Raw genomic sequence first — 16294 nt, forward strand, 5'->3', positions numbered from 1 at the left:
AATTCAAGCCACTTTTTCAAATGTCGAAGTGGCAATAAGAATATATCTTTGCCTAGTCTTAACAAACAGTAGCGGTGAACGATCATTTTCGGCATTGAAGAGAGTAAAAAATGCTTTTAGGTCAACATTAGGTCAAGAAAAGCTAAACAATCTTTCTATTTTAAATATTGAATCGGAGTTTTCAGCTAAAATAAACTTCAATAATATAATGCAAATATTTGCAGAGAAAAAAAGTCGAAAAGTACATTTATAACAAAATGTTCGCAATTTTTATAAACGCAATTTTTATAAACGCGGCGACCGAGGCTATAAGTAATCAAAATAACTTACCTTTCGATTTTTCTGCAAACAAATAAGCACTACTAATTGAAGTACCGTGTAGCTCAGAAATGAATTCCACTGTTGTCAAAACACAATAGGACGCGAAAACCTTACAATAAAATGAGAAGTATAGATAACCTACGACCAAGTTGTCAATATTATAAGAGCGTTCCAGTCCCGCCACTGTCAGTTCGGCCGGCAGCATCATCTGTGAGAAACATGGGGGGGGTTGGTATGGTACGACCGGTCGGTATGGGACCACTCTCTACACAAAATGCTGGCATTATACTGTCATTTTGTTACTTCGATTTTTGAACACTATAAAGATGTGTTATATACAAGTATAAGTAAGAAAGAAGCGTCAGAGTCAGAGGATCATCACTAGCCTTCAATCATCAAAAATCAAACAACGTGAGGCGTGGGTTACTACTCAGATGGATGACCGGCTAAGAGAGAATGGATTTTTTCAGGCAAGCGCGTGGCTGTACGCACATGGCTTGGGAGCGTTTAGTGCTTTGATCATCCTCTGATTGTCCGCAGTCGTTCCCGACAAATTAAGTTAATTATTCACGCAATAGATTACAATTTTTTAATTATATTTATTATTTTAACATAATGTTATTTTAATATTGTTAATATTATTTATTACATAATTTTAGTAGGTTTTTAATCAATCCCTTGGGGTTACAATTTTCATTCACCACTATATATCCTCATTTCTACACTTAACCTTTTTTAGACCAACGATTTAACGTCTCTTCCGAATAGACGAAGCTCAGTTTTCTCCATACGAGAGTCAATTTCTCGCGCGAGGGGCGCAGCTTTCGTAATATTAAAATTCCATGTTTACGTGGTTCAAGTGGACTCTCGAACCTGGTTTCATCAGATTATGAGTCTGGCGCTCTACTACTAGACCACACTGCCCTGCATAATTTTAGTCAACATATGTTATTGCAACTTCTTATTGCTTCAGTAATGTCCACTTAATTGCGCTCTGTTTCTGGCAAAATGAGCAGCATATTGCTGCAATTTTTACAGCATGAGAAGATCTCTTTCATTTGCTGATAACATTCATGTCTTATGAGGACGTATTTTTGAATATCTATGCAGCAACTTCCAATTTTCAAATTTCCTTACTGTACGGACAATATGCCGACATATGTCTATCTGGGTATTTTTTTTAGAGTTATGCAAATAAAAAATGGTCAAAAACGATCGCAAGTATATTAAACTATAAATTTCAAGCTTTAAAATATTTTTTAAATATTTTTCTTGTAATGATTTGTTAGCGACTTTCGAAGATTTAAAAATGGCACAATTTTGAGCGTTTCAAAAGTTTATTTTTTGTTGAATAATATAATAATAATTATTATATTTAATAGGGAGCCATGGGCATTATACCGTCTCAGTTACCTTTGGTATACTATGACTGGTGCCTTAGTGACTATGAGTGTTAGTCTCATCGTAACTCTAATTACTTCCGAAGATGTTGAAAAATTAGATCCGATGCTCGTAGCACCATTTGTAAGAAAATATTTAAAGACTTCAAGAAAAGATGTTGCGTCTGAAGAACTTCATCAAGTCAAGGTTTTATTATTTTTTTATTAAATTAATTTTTTATTTTTTAGTTAAATTCATCTTTCTTGATTAGATAACATCTTATTTTGTTGTAAAAAATTAATAATTTAATTATTAAATTATATATACAAAAGTGGTTTGATAAGTTTGGTGTATGAGATGGTGTTACAACCTATTTAATGACGTGATGGAAAGTTCCACTCTGTTTGACCTAGGCCAAATTTCAACTAGAAGTGACGCGTTATTCACGTTTGGCAATTGTTTGAAGCGAGAGATTTAGCAGTTGCCACAAAAATGAAAAAAGAATAAAAAAACGTTTTTTTTTCTTAAAAAAAATGTTTTTTACCAAACTTATCAAACAACCCTCGTATTGTATTATATATATACCGGGTGTCTCAGACCACCCGTATTACCCAATTTATTCGTAAACGCAACATTTTAGAAAAAAATGTTTCAGACCAAAGTTGTATGGTTTCAAGGGGTACGTAAGATGGTGTCATTAGTTTCACCTTAAATAGTTGCTTGAAGGTCACGTAAAGGTCACCTTCAATTTTTTAAATAGAACTACCTACTTTTTATTGCATATTCTTGTAGCTTATTTCGAGGGCTTTCCAAAACACTATAAGAAAGTATTTTTTCATTAAGAACTTTTGGAATTATAAAGCTTGAAAGTTCTAGTATTTTGACATAAAATACAAAATATCTTGTAAAACATCAAGTTTTCGGTAATGTTACCTTAATACTTTTATGCACAGAATAATGAGACGAATCAATTGATATGAAAAAAAGACATAGTTGCTTTTAAGAAAAAGTATGCAGATGCGTGTTGCAAATTACATATTTTTTCTTAAAGGAACTATGCTTTTTTTATACCAATTGATTCGTCTCATTATTCTGTGCATAAAAGTATTAAGGTAACATTACCGAAAACTTGATGTTTTACAAGATATTTTGTATTTTATGTCAAAATACTAGAACTTTCAAGCTTTATAATTCCAAAAGTTCTTAATAAAAAATACTTTCTTATAGTGTTTTGGAAAGCCCTCGAAATAAGCTACAAGAATATGCAATAAAAAGTAGGTGGTTCTATTTAAAAAATTGAAGGTGACCTTTACGTGACCTTTAAGCAACTATTTAAGCAACTATTTAAGGTAAAACTAATGACACCATCTTATGTACCCCTTGAAACCATACAACTTTGGTCTGGAACATTTTTCTCTAAAATGTTGCGTTTACGAATAAATCGGGTGATACGGGTGGTCTGAGACACCCGGTATATACAGGGTGTCCGAAAAATCGCCTACTCCACTTCGGGAGGTGATTCGGGACCTAAAAACAAGCAAAAAAGTTCATACAAACATAGGTCCGGAAATGGGCCGTTTCCGAGTTATAGCCACTTTTATGTTCAAAAATCGTAATTTAGAATCTGCTTGGCATCCCTCTTTCTTAAGGGGTCATGCCTAGTTAGAAGTGCATGATTTTCGGGGATTTTTATAAGAAAGTCTATTTATTTTTTCTTACAACAAAAAGTTGACATCAAAAGTACATATATTGAACAACATTCAGAATTTTTTTCGTTGAAAAATATTGCAAATTAAGGAAGTTACGGCCACTCCTGATTTTTCAGAGGTATCGTGCGGTGACCACGATAACTCCAAGCCAAATCATCTGAAATAAAAAAACCAAAAAGATTCTGTTAGTATATGAATATATCTTGTTCGTGAACGAAGGATTTTTTGAAAAAATAATTTTTGACAAAATGGCGGCCGTTTTAAGGAAAAACGCAATTATTCGGGCTCTTAATTTTTCGTTTTTCTTCAATAAAAAAAAAGTTTTCATTAAAAAAAGAACCCCCTTCGTTCACGAACAAGATATATTCATATACTAACAGAATCTTTTTGGTTTTTTGATTTCAGATGATTTGGCTTGGAGTTATCGTGGTCACCGCACGACACCTCTGAAAAATCAAAAGTGGCCGTAACTTCCTTAATTTGCAATATTTTCCAACGAAAAAAATTTTGAATGTTGTTCAATATATGTATTTTTGATGTCAACTTTTTGTTGTAAGAAAAAATAAATTGACTTTCTTATAAAAATCCCCGAAAATCATGCACTTCCAACTAGGCATAACCCCTTAATTATTTCTTAAATTAAAAATTTTTATTTTTAAATATTTTTAATTTTTTTAATTTTAATTTTTTTATTTTTTTTTCAATTTTTTAATATTTGTAAATACGATTACATTATTTTTTTTTAAAAAAATCAGTTGTTTTTACGGCTACTTGAAATCAGTTGTTTTCACGCCTATTCAAAATCAGTAAGTAAATCACGGCTTTTCAATAAGTTTTAAATTATTATTTAACAACACCTTACTTTTAGGTTGTATCTAATCTTTCCGTATTCATCAATGGATCGTTTAAGTTTTAATGAATTAGCTGATATTTAAAAATAAAAATTTTTAATTTAAGAAATAATTAAGAAAGAGGGATGTTAAGCGGATTCTAAATTACGATTTTTGAACATAAAAGTGGCTATAACTCGGAAACGGCTCATTTCCGGACCTATGTTTGTATGAACTTTTTTGCTTGTTTTTGGGTCCCGAATCATCTCCCGAAGTGGAGTAGGCGATTTTTCGGACACCCTGTATTTAATTATATATATATAATTAATATATATATATATATATATATATATATATATATATAAGTGTTATATATATATATGTATACATATATGTAAGTATATATTATATATTATAACATCATTTTATACTAAATAATATAGTATTTTATATTACAATATATATTATTTAGGGTTTACTATAATATAAAATTTAATATATTGTTTATATAATTATATTATTCGATTTATTTACAATTAGGTTGCAAAATCAAATGAAAAGGTGGCGTCTTGTACTGTCAATGAGGATGATAAATTATTATCAGAAGAAACTTCGGCATGATGTAATAAATAAGTAGTTATTAATATAAATTTTAGCCTTTAATGCTTGGAATTTGTTAAAAATAGAATAGGATTTTGTAGTTTAATAACACTGATTCGTGTATCAAAGTCAGAGTCATATTGAATTATTAAAAAGAGCTTTGTACAAAGTTTTGTACACAATACCATATATTTTTAATAATATGATGTATATTATATTGTAAAAATTATTATAAGTTATTGTGAATAATATGTTTACTTAAGCACACTACAATAAATAATATAAAAATATATAATATTTTGGTTTTACATTGTATTATCATATATCAACAAGAATGTAAAAAAGTAATTATATTACGTGATTATATTCAGCACTTATTTTTGTAAAAAAATTTAAATTAATAAAAATAAAAACTGATATATTTATAATTTATACGATCTTTTCTTTTTAACGTTTGGGCTAGCTTGTCAATACACTACTGGATTCGAGAGCAGATCCAGAAACAAATCCAGATGTTTAAAGTGAACAAAGACAAATTTATTGCAATTTATAAAGATAAAATTAGCGAGGACTTCCATTTCCAGTTTGTTGAAAAGTTGTGTAGCTAACGGCTGCGACATAGAAAACATTATAATGTGGCGAAACAAAAATGTATGTATATAAAGCGAATGAAGAATGTAAAACATAAACTTATGTAGGGGAGACTGAAGCTAAATGACCCCAGAGGTATGTTGCTCATGTTGCTTTTTTATGTTTATCAGGCACATGGATATAAAATCGCGAAGTGATCGTTGTTTAGGATTAAGGTAAAGTCGTTACGGTGGGGCGCTGTCGCGACAGCGAACGCCCCTGGCGCGAGCACAAAACAGCCCTCGGGCTTGACCCGAATTCGCCCAAGATCACCCGGTTGTCACGCCTGTTGGGCAGTGATGTGACAGGTATTTAGCACGACGAGGTACGAGTTAGAATAGTTCCCGAGAAACAAAAAAAAAACGGTATAATATGTTGTACAATATGAAAGACTTTATTGCGAGCACGTTTACAATGTGTCACGGGCGAGATCAAGGACGGAAGTGAAGAGAGGAGAAAACGTTAGTTACTATTACAACAGAAAAGATACGATAGCGCCCTCAGTTAGCGGTAATTAAAATGAATGTAAAGGTGTCAGCACAGCCTCTAGTGCGGAAGAAACAGCGCCACTTGTAGGTGCAACTCGAAGTTATAGGGCGGTCATTATAAATCTCCCAACACTCCTCCTTAATGACCGCGGTATGTCGTCAAGCTGATAGTCCAATCCTGTTTACGAGTGATCCCAATTTTGATGCTCCCAACGGCTTAGTCAGTCCATCAGCTAGCATCTCAATAGTAGGACAGTATAGTAATTTCACCTGGTTCCGGTGACAAAGCTCCCTAATGAAGTGTTCTTTCGTGTCAATATGTTTCACGCGTCCACTGGCTCTTTCCACTTTTACGAAACTCAAACAGTTTTGGTTGTCTTCGTTGATCGTTGTGGGTTCATCAGGTGGCTCGTCCAAATCCGCAAATAAACGCCGCAACCAGATAGCCTCCTGGCATGTCACAGCCAGGGCGTTGTACTCCGCCTCCATGGAAAATAAAGCCACGCAAGTTTGCCTTTTGCTCATCCATGCGATGGGTCCACCTCCATAGAAGAAAATATATCCTGTGGTTGAACGTCCGCTGATTCGATCTCCACCCCAATCCGAGTCAGAGTACCCCACCCGCTTCCAACCATCTCCAGGTCCAAATCGTAGCTTGTAGTCTTTATATATAACGGATGACTCTTTTTGCTGCCATCCAATCCAGCTTTGTAGATGCGCTGACCTTTCTGCCTAATAATCCGATGCTAACAGCAACATCCGGCCGAGCATTGACTGCCACGTAGAGTAGCGCTCCCACCAGACTTCTATACAGCGTCATGTCCTGCAGCAATTTGCTCTCTCCGTTCGCCACAGTATAGCCTGGATCCATCGGAATCTTTGACGGATTCGAATCGCTCATACCAAATCTGTGAACAATGTTCTCAATATAATTAGTAAGACACATACTATATCGACGATGTCTTCACCGCTGCCAACGGATCGAATAATAGTAGGTTTGCGTCCAAACAAGTTCTCCGTCCAACGAACGTAATGCTTCACTTTACTGGCTGCTTCAGACTTCGCTTTCAGCAAATATACGACTGTAAAACGACTGTAATCGTCGATCATGGTTATGAAATATTTATTACCTTCAAACGTGATAGTTGACATCGGTCCACAGAGATTGGTGTGGATTAATTCCAATGGCTATTTTGTTCTTCGATCTGCCGACTTGGAAAAAGGCATACGAGCAAGCTTGCCCTTGAGGCAACATTCGCAAACGATACGGTTACCACAATCAGTAACGTTAAATCCGCTCGCCAAGTTCTTCGCAGCTATCGCTCGAATCACTTCCGGATCCCGGTGTCCAAATCTCCGATGCCACTGCAGCCGTCAGCTGCGCTCGGAGCAGCCCCGACGGAGCATCGACAGCAGCCGGTGATCACAGATGACGTGATACTCGCCAAGCCTTTGATAAAGGCCAGGAGGGCGCCCAAGAAGCGGGCGGCGAGAAGAGGCCTCGCGGCGATCAGGGAAGAGGGCGGTGAGTCCACCGAGCAGGCAGCGGCCGAAGGCGCGCGAGAAGCGAAGCGCCAGGCAACCCTGTAAATTTTTTTTTTTGAAATAAAAGCATTTAATAGCAATAAGTTTCATTTGCAAATTAGCGTTAATTCCGAGATATACACAGAGACGCCGGTATCTTAATGTTTAGTTCGTAATTCTTAATAACCCCAATGAAAATATTCATTGACATAAGTTTGTGAAGGATATGACATTGAATGTTACAGACGCATGTTCTATAATTTGATTTCCTTTAAAATACAAATTGTGAAATTTATTTTTCTTAAAAGTACAAATTATAAAATTTAATTTTCTTTATAGTACAAGTTATTTAATAATGTTTACTTTTCTTTATAATGCAAATTATAGAACTTATTAACGTAAGTTAATCAATGTATATTACTTTCAAACTAATATGTGATAAATATGTGTCAAATTTATTTTGTATTGAGTCAGTGAAAATCTTTCAATTTAGTATTATAAGATGCTTAGATTCTTAGAAATGAATCGTTTATTAGTTTATCTATTAGTTCTATTACGCGAGTTAATGTTTATTGGGCATAGTCTATATTGGCAAAATTGACAGCGCGAGTGACGCGAAAATGCAACACATCATTTTCCGATATAGAAAATAAGTTTAAGTTCCGTTTCTTTTCCTTTCCGTTTCTTTGTGCGTGCGGTACGTTTACGCATAATGGTAGCAAGTGCAGTACCATTAATACGAGTTAAGATGAAACGCATTTATTTTGGTAATTTCGCGGCAAAAGCAATTTATTCGGTGTACAAAGGTTCATTTTCTTTGGATATAAAACGAGACGGATTACGCGGACTCGAGTGTCGCGAGTGAGTGGCGAACTCGGTTAGGTCAACCGTACTTTAGCTTACGAGTCAATTAGGCTTAAAGGCCGGCCCACACGAAAAGCGGCGGAACAAACCCTACGCGGCGCGCAAAGTCGCGGACAATATAGGGTGTATCAGAAACGATAAACTCGACTGATCACCCGGATAGCGAGAATACAAACGGCCGATACGGGCGGACCGAGACACATTCCATGGCGCGAAGGACGACGAAGGAAGGGTGATGTCCTGCGCAGGGGCGCGATCAGTTGGCGGGTACCAACAATTGAACCCGAGATGTATCAGTCGAGTTTTTCGATAGAATGGCGCGCGTACGGGTCCCGTGAGAGCGACAAAACAAACCCCAGAGCAGTTGAGCTACGGGATCGCAAAATCGCGAACCCAAACCCCGCCGCGAGAAGCGACGATGGATTAGGGTTCAGGGGGATCTAAAAGGTACAACGGTACCACCCGCGACGTTATCCGACCACCGGGTCGCGATATCTCGAACCGGACGCTTCCCGCGGGGTATCGCAAGTTAAAGTAGCCCAATGGGTCAAAGAAACGACAACAGTGACGGGCCGTCGACATGCGATGAGCGAAACGGCAAAACGCGAACCGAAAACCGCGAGCGATCATGGGCGACCCAGGTGTGCGGAGGGCGTCACCAAAACATCACCACGGGTGATAGCGAAACGCTCCAAAATTGTAAACGCGAAGTTTCGTTTCCATAATGAAACAATATTCGGAATGACGAAAGAATGTCCGAAATAAAATCGCGATAGGGGAGGAAACGAAACTTCGGGTAGAACCAAATGGAACATTCGTGAAAACGGCGAGGCGAGAATTTTCGAGAAAGCGTACGTGTTTCTATGCGAATTCGCGAACGGCGAAAACACCGAAAAACTAAGAAATGTACACCGAATCTATTGTACGCAGGGAACAGGTGCGAGCAATTACAATTGGAACGCGGAAGCGAGCGAGAGCCAAAACAACGATAGTACAAAGGCCACATGCGGCGGGTACGTGATAGTTGGCCGGGGCCAGGGCAAGAGTAGGGAAACGAGCTCGACTATAAAAGGGCAGAAAAGCCGGAGGACGAGGACTCCGTTTCGCGATATCAGAGAACACGGGCGTAAAAGAGAATTGTAAAATCTGATAGGGACACGAATTATACTCACGTTTGTACGCGGGCGGCAATAGTCCAAGTCCGGGAGGAACCGATCGGAGTACCTGTAAAGAAACGGGAAGAATAAATTGTTTAATTAACTATAACTTACGATCATAATTATTTGCCCGACTCACCACGCGAAAGACTCACCCGTTCCCGTAATTCCTACCTGTCGGAGCTACCCGACCCGGCGAAGGACGATCCAGACGCGGTCCAGCGAAGGTCCAGAGGGGCGACGAATCCAGTGGTACGCTACTGCGGTCCCAGAGACGGTCCACAAAGCAAGGTCCAGCGAGGGTCCACAGTCCCAGCGGGCGGGCTTGAAGCAGGAAAGGAGGGACATAGCGAGGTCCAGCGAAGGGTCAGTGCACGATAAATAAATCTTTCTCGATTTCTCGTGAATAAAATCGAGTGGCGACCGATGATAACAAATCTCACACCGAGTGTGTCGGTAAAAACCCTCCGTCCGGTCACACCACGTATGCTGACATCGTTCGTGATGATTACCGACAGCTTTCAGGGACTGGTTCGATATCTTCAGTCGGTATAAATTTCTGAGTCTTTCGCCAACAGCTATTACATTTCCAGCCGCGTTTTGGATCCTGCAGTCAAATTCATCAAAATTTATAGAGAATCCTTTTTTTGCCATTCGACTCACCGCAAGAAGTCCTCCCTCGAACTCAGGAACATACAAGACATCCTTCAAGGTTATTTTCACGGGCTTGCCATTGTCATTTACACCTATGACTATTCCGTCGCCGAAACCCGTCACCTTTGCTCGTTATTCGTCCGCCAATGACACGTCGGACACTCTCTCTGTGAAAAAAAACTTTTATTATTCGTTATATGACACGTCGCACCGAGTAGGAGGTGTTTTGACAGTTCTAACTCGGGGATCTGAGGGGAGTGAGGGGCGGGGAGGGGTACCGCGGGCGAGGGGGTGTTGGGGGGGACCTGCGTTCCCAGCAAAGGGTTCTGGGGGGGGGGTCGGCGAGCGTGTCGGGACATGTTGTTTATTAAATATTGATAAACATATCGTTGACAAGGAGTACCGCCGAGAGGGGGGTGTCCGCGTTCTACGCCGAGGGTGGTCCGCGGGGGGGAGGTAGGGTTCGCGTTTCAGGCCGGGGGGGGTAGGTATCCACGTTCTACGCCGAGAGTGGTCCGCGGGGGAGGGTAGGTGTCCGCGTTCTAGGCCGAGGGGGGGGATAGGTGTCCGCGTTCTAGGCCGACGGTGTCCGGGGGGGGGGGTCTGCGTTCCCGGCGCGGGGGTATTACAAAGGCTAACGGGCGGCACGGGCGCCGTTCGGCTGCTGGAATTTTATCGGCAAATATAAACAAAATAGCGAGTTAGACACTTGACTCTGCAATGATCTCACCCTTCTAGAACATGCGAGCCATCATTCGGTTACGGCGTCTCACACTACAAAAGCGAGCGCCGATGGTCCGACGACGGTTTAAAGATAAAATAGTCGAGGTAAACAATTGATAAAATTTGTCACCGGCGACGATTTAACCGTTGCGGAGTCCTCTTCATGTTTTTTCTAGGAAGAGCCGCTGCCGATTACGATTTAACCGTCGCAGGCGGTATTCGGTTATGGCGCGGCATATTACAAAAAGCGAGCGCCGATGTCCAGCTGCTGGAATGTATAAACAAAATATGTCTAACGATAATTATACAAACGCATAGCATCCATTGTCGCCAGGATGATTATGGATCCACATCTTGCGGATCAGTCTTTGGCTAGTTTTCGCGACGCGAACGTACATATTCGAGGGTGAAGGTTTTTGTGTCAAGTGGGCGGTATAAAGAAAACATTTTTTTGTAACAATGAACAAAAAAATAAAAAAAAACATGGAACATCTCGATAAAACGGAACGCGACCTGTTGGAACGATCCGACCAAATCGCTACCTTGGACGAATATTTTGCATGGACAGGGCGATGCGAGGAATTTATTGAGCAGCTCGAAGAAGACTGTCGTTCCAAACGTCCGCGGCTCTCAATCACAGATGAGAGCCGCGTAAACAGACAATCTTTAGTGGCAAGAATCGCGCGACTCGAAGGTGCGAAGACTCTATTACAGAGACAGTTCGTACATATTGGTGGTGAGTACGCGGCGGGCACTAGTAATGACGATAACGCGGAAAGCCTCGTTTGGCGAGAGATCGATGCCGCGTTCGAAAGCCGTGTATTGACCGGTGCGGTGATAAATATCAATTACATCGAACCGCAAAAATTTCTCGAAGACGCTGAAGTCATCGTGCTCGATCGTGTGCGGAACGTCATGCAAAGACACGCAAGTGTAAAGATAAACACTGTGTTCAACGGCGAGTTTGTGACGGGTGACAAACGTGCGAACAAAAGTGTCAGCACGGGAAACTGTGAACTTTTTCGTGCGTCCGATCTGCGCGAGTGGTACGAGCGACACGTTATCGAGCCTACTTTATCGCGTCTTGAAGAGTTTCAGGAACGCGACAGCGGGTGGGCGTTGTCGCGTATACTCAATTTGACTGTAAACGTGAACAAATACAATCCTTTGCACGCGGGATGTTACATCAATTTACCTGAGAAAATTTAATCGAAAAAAGCGGTGATCAACGTGCATTCGATGGACAATGCGTGTTTCGCGTGGTCAGTGGTGGCTGCTTTACATCCAGCCGAAAGAAATTCAGAACGGGAATCCTCGTACCGACATTACACAACAGTATTAAATTTACAAGGCATTGAGTTTCCAATGACTTTGAAACAGATTAAAAAGTTTGAACGACTCAACGATATATCCATCAATGTGTATGCCATCGAGGGAGAGAAGACGCCGAACGTTCTCCCGATACGGCTTACCGACCTGAAGAGAGAAAAGCACGTCAATTTGCTGTACGTGCAGGACCCGCGAGACGACAACGTGGGACATTTCGCGTGGATAAAAAATCTATCTCGTTAGCTCGCAATTGAGCAGGCATGATGGTCGGAAATACTTTTGCGATCGGTGAGTACCTATATTCTTTTTTAATAAAATTATAAAATATTTTTAATATAAAAAATTAAAAAAAATGTGTTTTTCTTTTGCAGTTGTTTACATTATTTTAGATCGAGCGAGAAATTGGAAGCCCACGGAATAGACTGCCGAGAGATAAACAACTGTGCCATTCGACTACCGAGCGAGAACGACAAGTGGCTGAGTTTCAAAAATCACAGCAGGAAGAAACGAGTTCCGTTCGTCGTGTACGCCGACCTGGAATGTACCCTCGAGAAGACGGATGCGGATTCGACAACGTCCACATACACGTCTCAACATCATTGGGTATTTAGCATAGGATATTACGTGCGGTGCTCGTACGACGACTCGTTATCCGCGTATCGGTTTCGTCGCGATAAGGATTGCGTCGCGTGGTTCGCCGAGGAACTAAGACGTTTAGCACACGACGTAAAGACTATCTTATCCGGTAATGTTCGCATGACGGAATTAACGCGAGACGAGCGGGAGATATTTTACAGCGCGACGCATTGCCACATTTGCGAAAAACCGTTCGAGCCAGACGACGTGCGAGTACGCGATCATTGTCATCAGACCGGTCGTTATAGAGGTCCCGCGCATTCCAACTGTAATCTAAATTACACAGATTCGCATTACATTCCAATAATTTTTCATAATTTATTGGGTTACAACGCGCATTTTATTATCACGGAAATAGCTACAGCGTACAAAGGACACGTAGAGTTACTTCCAATCACGAAAGAAAAATACATTTCGTTCACGAAACACGTTAAAGATACCGCAAAAAAAATCAGAGCGAAGCGACATAAAATTACGGTTTATCGATTCGTATAAATTTTTTAGTAGCAGCCTCGATAAATTAGCATTTTTTCTATGCAGAGATAAATTAAAAATTGTACGTTCTCAATTTTCACAATTATCGACCGAGGATTTTGATCTTTTGACGCGAAAAGGCATATTTCCGTACGAATACGTGGATTGTGTGGACAAGTTGGAGGACACGTGTTTACCACCGCGCGAATCGTTTTACAGTTCCTTGACCGGTGACACCGTATCCGAGAGCGATTACGAGCGCGCCGCGAACGTCTGGCGACGGTTCTCCGTTCGAACCTTGGGCGAATACAGCGATCTGTATCTAAAGATCGATGTCTTATTGGCCGACGTTTTTGAAAATTTCCGCGACAGTTGTATAGCGAGTTACGGGCTCGATCCCGCGTACTACTACACTTTGCCAGGTTTCACATGGGACGCCATGTTGAAACATACTCACGTAAATTTCGAACTGCTCACCGACATTGACATGGTTATGTTCATCGAACGCGGTACATATACGCGGTGGTCTGAGTCAATGTTCAAACAGATACGCGCGGGCCAACAACAAGTACATGCAGTCGTACGATTCATCGAAACCATCCTCATACCTGATGTATTTCGATGTAAACAACTTGTACGGCTGGGCGATGTCAGCCACTGCCCTACGCAGATTTTCGATGGGTCAAAGACGTTTAGAATTTCGACTTTAGCGCGATCGGTTCGGATTCACCCATGGGTTATATTCTCGAAGTCGATCTAGAGTATCCGCAGAATATACACGACGCGCACGCTGACCTACCGTTCTGTCCGCCGCGCGATAAACCGCCCGGCAAACGGCAGGACAAACTTCTCGCCACGCTGTACGATAAGAAGCGTTACGTCATCCATTATCGCAACCTACAGCAGTGCACGCGCCATGGCCTTCGCGTCATAAAGATACATCGCGTATTGCAATTCGCTCAATCTACGTGGCTCCGCACTTACATCGAGCTCAATACGAAATTTAGAACACTGGCCAAGAACGATTTTGAGAAAAATTTATATAAATTGATGAATGAAGCGCGGTTTTCGGGAAAACAATGGAGAACGTTCGAAATCACGTCGACGTAAAATTACTGACAAAGTGGGACGGACGATACAACGCGGAGGCACTGATCTCGAAACCAAATTTTCACAGCAGGAGCGTGTTTTCGGAAAATCTGATAGCCGTTGAACTGCAAAAACTCAAAGTTAAATTTGACAAACCTATTTACGTCGGCATGTGCATTCTCGACGTATCGAAAGTCTGTTTGTACGAATTTCATCACGAGTACATGTCTCCCCTGTATGGCGACATGTGTAGAATTATGTACACCGATACGGACAGCCTTATATACCACATCAAGTGCGAGGATGTGTACGAAAACGTGAAACGCGATATCGCTAGATTCGACACAAGCAATTACGCGATCGACAACGCGTACGGTATAACGCTCGAGAACAAAAAAGTGCCGGGCTTGATGAAGGACGAGAATAACGGTGCGATCATGACCGAATTCGTCGGACTCAGGGCGAAAATGTACGCGTTGAGAGTGGATGGTAAAAAAGACTGTAAAAAAGCGAAAGGTGTCAAGAGCAACGTCGTAGCGCGTACTATAACGTTCGACGATTACACGAGATGTCTGCGAGACGAAATTGAAATGACGCGACGGCAATCCTGTATACGATCAAAGTTGCACGAGGTGTACACCGTGTCCGAAACAAAAATCGCTCTGAGTCCGTACGACGATAAACGATACGTTATACCAAATTCGACCGATACGTTACCGTGGGGACATTACCGAATACCTTTGTAACGTATGTATGTATGTATGCATGTATGTAATAGTATAACGTATGCATTAGTATATGTATGTAATAGTAAAACGTAACGTATTGTGAGTATTATATTACAGTATTGGAAAAAATATTAATAAAGATATTACACATGTGTACCTATTTCATATTTTTTACGTACTTTATATGTATTTCATATTTCAAACATTTTACATGTATTACATATTGCATTTTTTTATGTTAAGAATAAAAATACAGTTTGCACGAATTAAATAACATTGTTCTTGTGTATCCATGAGTTGTGCGATCCATCGGATCTCAGCCATTTAACGTAAACCTCATCACCTGCTCTTGCGCAGTACTTTCTCCATGAGATACACGTCCGGATAAGTCGCGCGATGCAACTCGTGCTCGTAGAACGCCCCAGCGACGGATTTTCCGCGATAGTCCTCGAGTAGATAGGTTACGGGATTGGTACGCTGCACTTTAACAATCGTAAACACCTTGGTGGTCCAATTCGGTGTGTAGCCCTTCTCGAAAATTGTTTTGTATTTGCTAACGCGCACCAAGTCACCCACTTTGAATTTTGCCGGACCCGCGATCTTTATCGCGCTGTACACCGTAGCCAAGAGTCTTTTGGCTTTCGCGGGGGTAACGTCGACGGGTCGCATGCCGATGCTTCGATGCTTGCGCGCGTTGTAATCCGACACGAGTCGCGGCAACGCGTCGACCCACTTGTAATTTCCGTTAAGCGTAAACATCTTCCACATGTTGTTCTTTAACGTACGATTGAATCGCTCGATGACCGACGCCTTCAACACCGAATACGTGGAATAATGATTGATGTCGTGTTTTCTCACGAGACGTTGCACGTCGGTGTTGTAAAATTCCTTCCCCATGTCGGTTTGTAGATTACTAGAGCACCTCCCGCTGCGTCGAATTATCTCAGCGATAGCGTCGGCTGTCTCGCTGCCGCCTTTACCTTTGAGCGGCACGGCCCACGCGTACTTGCTCAACACATTGATAACGATGAGTATGTAGTGGTAGCCTCCGTTGAAACGCGAGTACGGACGCATCTCGACGATGTCAGCCTGCCACAGGTCGTCGTACCCTCGTACTATGACGTGTCTGCGGGGAAAATTTCTTCTTGCCGGTGCGTG

At 40.9% G+C, this 16294-nt stretch overlaps 2 protein-coding genes and 1 pseudogene across 2 annotated transcripts in view; all 3 read left to right on the forward strand.

Moving 5' to 3' along the window:
- LOC139816936 (sodium-coupled monocarboxylate transporter 1) overlaps positions 1 to 9612 on the forward strand; it is a gene marked incomplete at its 5' end in the record, with an annotated part of 160977 nt that extends 151365 nt beyond the window's left edge. The window contains 2 exons of the mRNA XM_071784767.1: positions 1704 to 1908; positions 4781 to 9612. Coding sequence (XP_071640868.1) covers positions 1704 to 1908; positions 4781 to 4861 — 286 coding nt within the window. The remainder of the gene's footprint in view (positions 1 to 1703; positions 1909 to 4780) is intronic.
- A 1241-nt stretch (positions 9613 to 10853) lies between these two features.
- On the forward strand, positions 10854 to 12619 carry LOC139815602 (uncharacterized; annotated as a pseudogene).
- Positions 12620 to 12754: 135 nt separating this feature from the next.
- LOC139815603 (uncharacterized) lies at positions 12755 to 15402 on the forward strand. Its single transcript, XM_071782616.1, has one exon. It carries the CDS (start codon positions 14399 to 14401, stop codon positions 15152 to 15154), a length of 756 nt encoding a protein of 251 aa, XP_071638717.1. The 5' UTR covers positions 12755 to 14398; the 3' UTR covers positions 15155 to 15402.
- The last annotated feature ends 892 nt before the right edge of the window (positions 15403 to 16294 follow it).

Source organism: Temnothorax longispinosus, chromosome 7 (genome assembly GCF_030848805.1).
Source record: "Temnothorax longispinosus isolate EJ_2023e chromosome 7, Tlon_JGU_v1, whole genome shotgun sequence".
In the NCBI taxonomy this organism is placed as follows: Eukaryota; Metazoa; Arthropoda; class Insecta; order Hymenoptera; family Formicidae; genus Temnothorax; species Temnothorax longispinosus.